The 8,730-nt window shown below is 30.4% G+C and overlaps 1 protein-coding gene and 1 pseudogene across 2 annotated transcripts; both read left to right on the top strand.

Annotated features, from left to right (window-relative positions):
• The first annotated feature begins 3,927 nt into the window (after positions 1 to 3,927).
• On the top strand, positions 3,928 to 4,994 carry LOC120134516 (cyclin-dependent kinase inhibitor 7-like). 2 transcript variants are annotated; one of them, XM_039150946.1, is made up of 4 exons: positions 3,928 to 4,329; positions 4,364 to 4,416; positions 4,579 to 4,746; positions 4,889 to 4,994. In XM_039150946.1, the coding sequence occupies exons 1-4, from the start codon at positions 3,991 to 3,993 to the stop codon at positions 4,956 to 4,958; spliced, it is 630 nt and encodes a 209-aa protein (XP_039006877.1). In that variant the 5' UTR covers positions 3,928 to 3,990; the 3' UTR covers positions 4,959 to 4,994. The 2 variants fall into 2 exon arrangements, with proteins under 2 accessions (XP_039006877.1, XP_039006876.1); XM_039150945.1 differs by having other exon boundaries at positions 4,576 to 4,746.
• A 2,163-nt stretch (positions 4,995 to 7,157) lies between these two features.
• Positions 7,158 to 8,555, top strand: LOC120133886 (annotated as a pseudogene).
• The last annotated feature ends 175 nt before the right edge of the window (positions 8,556 to 8,730 follow it).

The raw sequence follows: 8,730 nt of genomic DNA, 5'->3' as shown, positions 1-8,730 counted from the left end.
GTAGCCACAAAAGCAGACCTTATTTAAGTTTGTGTATGAATGTCTGTGTATATTAGGGCTGAGGAAACAGCTGGTCCATGCCTATGTTTATTTGAATTATTGAAGGTTGGTGTAGTACCTGCACCTTCCAAATTTCAGGCTATTCTCCTTTTTGGTATTCAGAAACTTCAAAGTTACTGACCCAATCGAATCATGAATTGCTACACTGTCTGCACACTAGGTACTATGTATTTGGGATTTATGTCATTTTTATAATATTTAAATTCAAATTTTAAAAATATCAGAATTATTTATATACTATTATTTTAAGTCGAACCAACTTAAAACTTATTAAATCGGGTTCATACTCATCCTTAGTTCTTATTGCCAAAAAAAATAAGTACATATATGTATTTGGTACACATATTAGTGATGATCTTTTAACCTAAAACTTAGCGAGTTTGTCTACTGTTAACTCTCTCCAAGCCAAGTCTAAACAGCCAGCTGATCAAAATTTAAATATGATATATTTGAGAATTAAACTAATAAGTTATATAATCATATTTTTTAAAAATATATATTTTAAAAGTTCAAAATTTTAATCTTATGAGCATGCATGACCATGGCTGCTTTCATGCACCTACATATACTTTTGCTTTAAAAGATTAATTCAGCTCTGACCTAGCCATCACCGACTTCATCGCACTGACACGAGTTGTTATAAATAGTTAACCTACATGTACCTCCTAAACATTAAGGGTGCGTTTGGTTCACGGGATGTAAGATTATCAATGAGAATAAAAGATTATCAGGGAATAGGATTACTGGAAATGTTGTATTTTATGTTTGGTTGGTTTAGCAGGAATGTAAGATTACCGTGTTTGGTTAAAGGAATAAAATATTATTGGAATGTATATTTAACCAAATTGTCCTTATTATATATTTGTATAATATTACAAATTGTAAAATATTTATATATTTTCTTTAAAAAATTAAATTCATAATATTTATATAATTTTTTTTACAAAATTAAAAATATAAAAAAGGTTTAATGAAAGGATAATTTTTTTAATCCTTGAATTTCATATAAAATTTTAATTATAGAATTTTTTTTGTAAATCTAAAATAATTTAAGGATAAATTTGTAATTTAACCTTCGTAGAATTTTTATTATTCAATGATAGAATAATGATATTTTTGAACAAAAATAAAAATTTAAGGACATTTTAGTCCAAAACACCGGTAATGTTACAATACCTAAGGGAAGGGAGGTAATGACATTCCCGGTAATATACCCAAAAAAATCTACTATTGGTAATAAAATATTACAGAGAATGAGATTCCCGGCCAACCAAACATGGGAATGTGGGATTCCCATCCCAGAATTCTTGAACCAAACACCCCTAAAAACTTTTTTTTTATATTTATTCTTGGAGTGTTAGATTGTATGGAAGGCTGTTAGCTCGAATTAGCTGTGTAAACGAAGAAATTGTTTGGTGTTCATATAATATTTATTTACGTTTATTTTTTTTAGTTAAATAAATGAATATGAATAAAAAATTTATGTATATTAATAAATGAATGAACACAAACAAGAGGTGTTTTCAATTTATTTATTTTCACAAACAAGTTTGTGTATCGACTCACTTGTTTATGTTCATGATAAAGTTCGTTTAATTGTTTATATACTATTTATTTTTTAAAATTTTAAATATTGGTGAATGTATAGATTAAATTGAACAAAGGTAAAATTTGGAGTTGAAACTATGGAGCTTAAGGAGTTTTAAGTACTAATGACGTATTTTGACTATTTTTTAACTTGCAAAATAACATCTTAGTGAACCCCGGATGAATATGTTTACGACTATAAACAAACGAACATGTTCATAATAATTAAATGAATAATTATAAATACTTTTAAAAATAAATAAATATAAATATAATATTAAAAATTTAAATAAATATGAATCAAACATAAATAACTTTAAAAACAAAAAAACGAACATAAATAAAATCTTTATCATTCAAACTCAATTCACTTACATCCCTAAATCGAATACTTAAAAAAAGGCAAAAAATATCCTAATTGATGATATTTATTTTGATCTCATCAGGTTCTTTAATCAAATATGGTCCTAATAGCACTAGCTGGAGCTTTGAAATGACTACTCATTCTTTGTGTTGGTCCATTCACACACACGTACAGCCTATGGCCCCATGGATATAGATAGATGTATTTATATGTTATATATTATTATCTGATTTTATTATTTAAATATGTCGGTTTTTTTATATTATTTATAATATAATATGTTTCAAAATTAATAAAAATTAGTTGGAGCTTCTGGGGACTTGCGGTTGTGATTGTGATTGTGTTTTTGTTTATTTTTTCTAAAGAAAATCATATATATAATTGTATTATGATTAATGGAAAATATTGTAGAAGTTAAAATTTAATCTTATTACATGTCAATTGTTAATATAATTAATGTGCGAATAATTAGATTCTTGTATTACAAGTTATATAATTCTTTTAACAATCACGCTATATGATTATATTCATATAAATTATATCTATCAAAGTTTGAACAAATAAATAAGTATTCAAGAAAAAGTTTGAATAAATAAAAAAAAGTTAACAAATTATTTGATATTAAAAACTTCAAATATTTAAATATAGATTAAAAAATTGTAATTTTGTCTAATATGATAGAAATATTATATTATAACAAAACTTTACATAGAGAGTAAATATAATTATATTGATAATTTTAGTGATTAAATTACTAAAATATTAATACAAAAAAGGAGTAAAATTAATAAAGAAAATAAGGGAAACTATATATTTAGTACCTAAATTATTATTTGTGTTTTGTTTTGATCCAAAATTTATTTTTATTTTTCCGAAATCGCACCTAAGGTTTAATTTATATTTTAATTTGGTATCACACTTTTAATACTCAACAGAACTGGCGACGTGATAATTTTTTTTAGTGATGATGTGATATTATTTTATGGTGACACGACAATATCACCGTTAAGTCTTTAATGACAAAGTATAACATTAAAACTTAAACTAAACGTTACTACGTTAGATATGATTTTGAAAATAAATAAGACATAAATACTAAAATATAACAAAAATAATAATTTAAATACTAAACATATAATTTATTCTAAAAACAATAATTTTATTGAATTGATAAACGAAATGTCATAGGATTCCATATCAACTTTACGTGAATGTTTTGTTTCAGTGCATCTTGATTGGAGCATTTATTTTTCTGTATAAAATCTCCAAATGCTTTTATAACATCTTACCACTCTAACAACTCTAATAACTAAGACACTTTAATTTTTGCAGCAAAATTATCTCACAACGTATTCATTCATGTATTAATTATTTTAGACTGTAGAGAATAGACTATACATGTCCGAATTTAGACAATTAAAAGTTATTAAATTTAGGGTTGTTGCATGCGTCAATCTTCCATCTACCACCCATGATTGTATAGTGTTCTTTTGATTCGTGAGAATTTATTATTCATCATATCCAGCATATTAGGTCCATTATTTATATGTTTATCATAGATTATCTTTAAAACACTCATAAGCACAACCCTACATAGTACATATCACGTAGACCTAGTGTTACTCTTTATATATATTAATCCCTTAAGTCATAGGAAAAATTCATTTTTCAAATTTAGAATATTATTATGGATTTAATACTTCATGCTTTATCAGACTCAAACACCTCATTACCTCATTAGATAGAATCATTGGCACTTGTTATTCACCCGTCACCTATGCACGTGGCCTAATTTGTCCAGTGAAACTTGTATAGGACAAAATCTCCACCGTTGGAAAATTGAACGGCTCAGAATAGTCCATCTTCTCACTCGATTGCCTTTTAAACACTCTAGTTTGAACCTCTGAAACTGCAAAACCAAAATAGGAAACTCATCAGCTTATTAAAAAAGAAAAAAGTAACTAAAAGTGAGTGAAAAAATGGTTGGTTCTATGAGGAACTGTAAACGAAGTGGAGAAACAGCTGAAATGGAACCTTCATGCTCGAGCTTCTCATTATCAAAGCGAAGAAAAGCCGTTGGTCCTCGTGAATTGAAAGAATTGGAGCTAACTTCACCGGACATCGAGCTCGAAAACCCTCGTTTCCTTTCAAATTCGGAGAACCAGCCTATTAACTTCGCCACTTTCTCGGATTCTTGTGGATTACAGGCCGGAGATATGTGTTCCGGACTCTTCTCAGGCGATTCATTGTTTTCTCGTTGTTCAAGCAATGAGCCATGTGATATTCTCAAGGATAGCTTGAGAATTGTAGATCTAGAGGTGATTTTCATGAATGCGCTTTTTCTTTTTGCAGGCGAAGAGTTCTGAAACTGAAATCTCAACGTGCACCAACATCATCAAATTCAGGTTAATTTTCACTAATTCCTTAACTAATTACTGTTACGTTTTTATAAATTCATTCTATTTCTATCCTTCAAAATTTAGAGGAAAAAGAAACCGTGTCGTTTCCCTTAACTCTCCGTTTTTATAATCTCTTTCACACCTTCACATTGGTTTATTTTCCAGTAGAGAAACAACTCCCTTAAGCGAGCTTTGTGGAGGCTCAGACGAAATGGATTCGCCTGCGCAAAAGCCGTTTCCGTCACCAGAGAAGCCGCCGAAGATGCCTTCGAAAGCCGAGATCGACGAATTCTTCTCCGTCGCCGAAAAGTACCAGCAAAAACGGTTTGCAGAGAAGTAAGTCCGATCTCACATTCTCTTTTGTTGGGTGCGTAGGATAAGGACAGTCACCATAATGGCACAACCTAAAATTCGTAGAATCAACAAGAATCTCTATCTCTAACTAACAAAACATTTTCTATATTTGATATTTTTGCAGGTACAATTATGATATCGTCAAGGATGTGCCTCTGAACGGTCGATACCGTTGGCTTCGTCTACAGCCCTGAAGACAGAGAAAAGAGAGAAAATGTTAAAGTCACGCACAAGGTAACACGGAAATTACATCTGAAAAACGATATGGCAATGGGAGGACGACGATGACGTGGCGATATTCGATAATCTTTATTATATAATAAAAAGCAAATGAAACCTTTTTTGATATATAAAGATTTAAATCTTTATGGTAATTTCAATTATATCAAAATTTAAATATAGTTGAACTTTGAAAGGTATGATTTATTCAAATAATTTTTATTTGTAAAAATTAATTTTAATATTTTATTTAAAGAATGTCAAATTTTTTTAGTCATAGTTATGGTTAGTGTTGTTCATTACATGAAATGGGTGCAAATTAATATACTAAAAGAAGAACGAAAAGAAGAGGAAAAGTTATTCGTATAAACCAAATCGTTTCATGATTACATATTCCGTCGATAAATATTCCTTTTTGGCGTAAGGCAACAGAATATGTATGAACGTGTTTGATTATATTCTTAGTTTATAATTAAATTTATGAAAAATAATTTAATTTATAAAATTTTAATTATTCATTTCAATCCTTCTATCGATAAATAATTAATGAAGTTATGAAACATTATCCATTTTAAAAATTATAAGACCTTAAAAATTTCTTCACTTTTTATGAAAAACCTTTAATTTCAATTCTTAATTTTTTTTATGATAGAACATCTTTTTTTCAAAAGTGGAGAGGTGAAGAGAAGGAGACGAACTAGATTCCTGATTTCGTGCTGCTATCGAATGATGAAGACTGTAAATTATAATCATTTTCTCTTAATTTTCGATTGAATTTTCAAGAAATTCAAAATAATTAAAATGACAAAGTAATAGGCAGTAATAAATTGAATTTATCAATATCTTGAATGATAAAAATACAATGAAAAATGATGACTCTAACACTAGCACACAATAAATAATTTCATTTTTGTGAGGAAAGGAAAAAAAGTAATAATTTACCATTTCAAGATAGGAGATGGGGAATATTGAAAAAAAAAAAGTAGAGAAAACGGGGAGGGTTGCATTGCACGTGCAAAGGTGGTTTGATTTGGATCTGATGCGCCTTGATTTTGTTGCTGTGATTGTGGGGATACAAAGAATGTCGCTTATTAATGAAAATGTTAATTTGCTTCCATTTCCACGTGTTTGTTTTTCCCAATTTTAATGCTTCGTCTATGTCCATCTCCTCTTTTACAAACAAATTATATACCGACATAAAGTATTAAGGTGAATCATTTGTGTTTCATTTTACAGATGACAACAACAAATGAATTTCATTGTAATTTATAATAAGTCTTCCACTTCACAAATAATCTATGGTTCTAATAGATTTTTTTATTAAATCAGCAGATGAAAGGATTATGATTCAAAATATAAAGGTGGATAACATGGTCGTTTGAGATTATTGGTATGATAATTTTTTTTACTAGTTTTGAACTTCCTTGGATTCCTAACATTGCGATTATTATCGTCGGTGACTTGTAAAATTTACTCTGATATATCTCTTTTTCATTTTCACTTTTAATTCTCATATAAGTCATATACCTTTAAATCATTTGAAGCATCAATTGAATTCTCCAACGTAACGATCAATGATTCAGATAAGTGATTAATGAACTATGTAAGTTTTTTGTCACTCACGTTAACAGTTGTTAACATCGAATGATCGATTTATACAGATTGATAAAGTTAATGATCAATTTATTACTTTTAAAACCTTAATGAACTATGTAAGTTTTTTGTCACTCACATTAAATCTATTAACATTGAATGTTCGATTTATTACATATCGATAAAGTTAATAATAAATTTATTACTTTTAAAACCTTAGCGAAAAAATAAAATTTACTCAAAGAATGATTATTTTTATAATACTCTTAATTTAATAATACTACCTCTAAAAGTGGTAATGAAATTCGCAATTTGAAAATTTGAATTTCAAAACTCTGACCTCACCTTGCTTCAATACGTCGTCGCTTCCTGTTTCATCTTCCTCTGTTTCGTTTCGTTTCTTGGTTTAAAACCCTAAACCTCAAAATATAGTATTAAAACAGCATATTATCCTATTTCCCCTCACCCGTTACATATGGAAATAAGAGTTAGCTAATTTTATTTCCTCCCAGTTTTTCTATAGTAAAAACCATATAGAGAAAGATCCTTTAGCTGCCATTTCCCGTTTGGTTTGCTAGAAAATGGCGGAAGCAGAGTTAAGCTATGAAGAAATGCGTAGAAAGAGATTAGATGAGAACCAAAAGAGGATGGAAGAACTGAATCTTAAGTGCCTCTCTCAGGCTTTGAAGAGCAAGAGGCCCAAGTCATCTCCGGTGATTATATGTCTGTGCATTATTATTTCTCCATCTCTAAACCTCTTTGAACTTGCATTAAACTCTGAATGATGCAGGGAAGCCCCGGACGCCTCGGAAACCGGTGGAGCTAACATCGGTGAGAAGATCTAGTCGCGTTGCAGACAAGCCCAAACCAGATTACAAAGACGTAAGCTCTCTCTGAAATTTGTGTCCACTGTCATAAACTACTGCTGAATGATATTATTACGCCTTTCCAAGCTGCTTTTATCAGTTGAAGGAATACTATTACGTTAACATGATGATAGCAACTGAGATTATCCATTAAAAAACTGTAATACAACCTGTGAAAATTTATAGTCTGTGAAATATAGTTAAGTTGTTGATGTTTCAATGACACGATCTCTTGATGGTTGGCATGGCAGGTCCCCATTGAACCTTTGGAAAGACTCGGAAGGTTTGGCTCCCTTGTGTGAAGGTTCTTACTTTCTCAAATTGTTTCAGTTTAACATAATTTACTATTGCAGGAGCCATAGCCGGAGAGACTTGTTTAATCGAGTTTATGCTACGGCTGAAGACAAAGCCTATGCCAATTAAAGAGCAGAACGTCTTGAATCTAGTTTAGAATCAGAGTATCCGAGTTTTGTGAAGCCCATGCTCCAATCCCATGTGACTGGAGGATTTTGGCTAGTAAGATTGATTTTTGCATTGCAACTCATTCATGTGGTTTTTGTTCTTCATGCTAAAAACAAGAAAATGAATAATGTTTTGGAATGTGGTACGTTGGATTAGGGTTTACCAAACCACTTTTGCAAGAGAAACCTGCCCCATCATGACGTGATCATGACTTTGGTGGACGAGGAAGGAGAGGAGTTTGCAGCCAAATACCTTGCAGATAAAACAGGTCTTAGCGGTGGTTGGAGAGGGTTTTCAATTCACCAGCTTGTAGCTCCCACAGAATTCAAGGTGACTAACACTCCCCACCAAACTTCAGTTTATGCTTCAACATTGATCAGCTCGTTTAAGTAAATTCTTGCTATGTTTTTAATGTTCGACACTTTCAACTCAAGATGGTAAGGCAACAGTTGTTAATAGTGCCAATCACTTTTTTCTATTTTTGTTCCATAGGTGTATATTATCAGGGCATACAATTCTGAAGACAGAGAAGGTGGAGATAATGAAAAGGAAGACAAAGAAGATGACAAGGAGCCAGATGTCCAAAACAGAAGATCTAAGCGCATTCGTGCAAGTAACAACACTTCACTCCCAAACTTTCAATTTACATAGCATGTTCATGACTCTGTTTTTTGGATCAAATCCAGTGGAAGTACTTCAGAGCGTTAAATACCCATGGATTACCACCATTTTTTTTAAGTTGGAGTGTCAGTGGTCTCATATTCCGACATTTTAAGTTCGAACTCTGAGTTGTAACTGGTTTTTGCAGGAAAGTAATGCATCTTCT

The sequence above is a fragment of the Hibiscus syriacus genome, unplaced genomic scaffold, assembly GCF_006381635.1.
Source record: "Hibiscus syriacus cultivar Baekdansim isolate YM2019G1 unplaced genomic scaffold, ASM638163v2 tig00110597_pilon, whole genome shotgun sequence".
Lineage (NCBI taxonomy): Eukaryota > Viridiplantae > Streptophyta > Magnoliopsida > Malvales > Malvaceae > Hibiscus > Hibiscus syriacus.
This window is presented reverse-complemented; position numbering and strand designations above follow the sequence as displayed.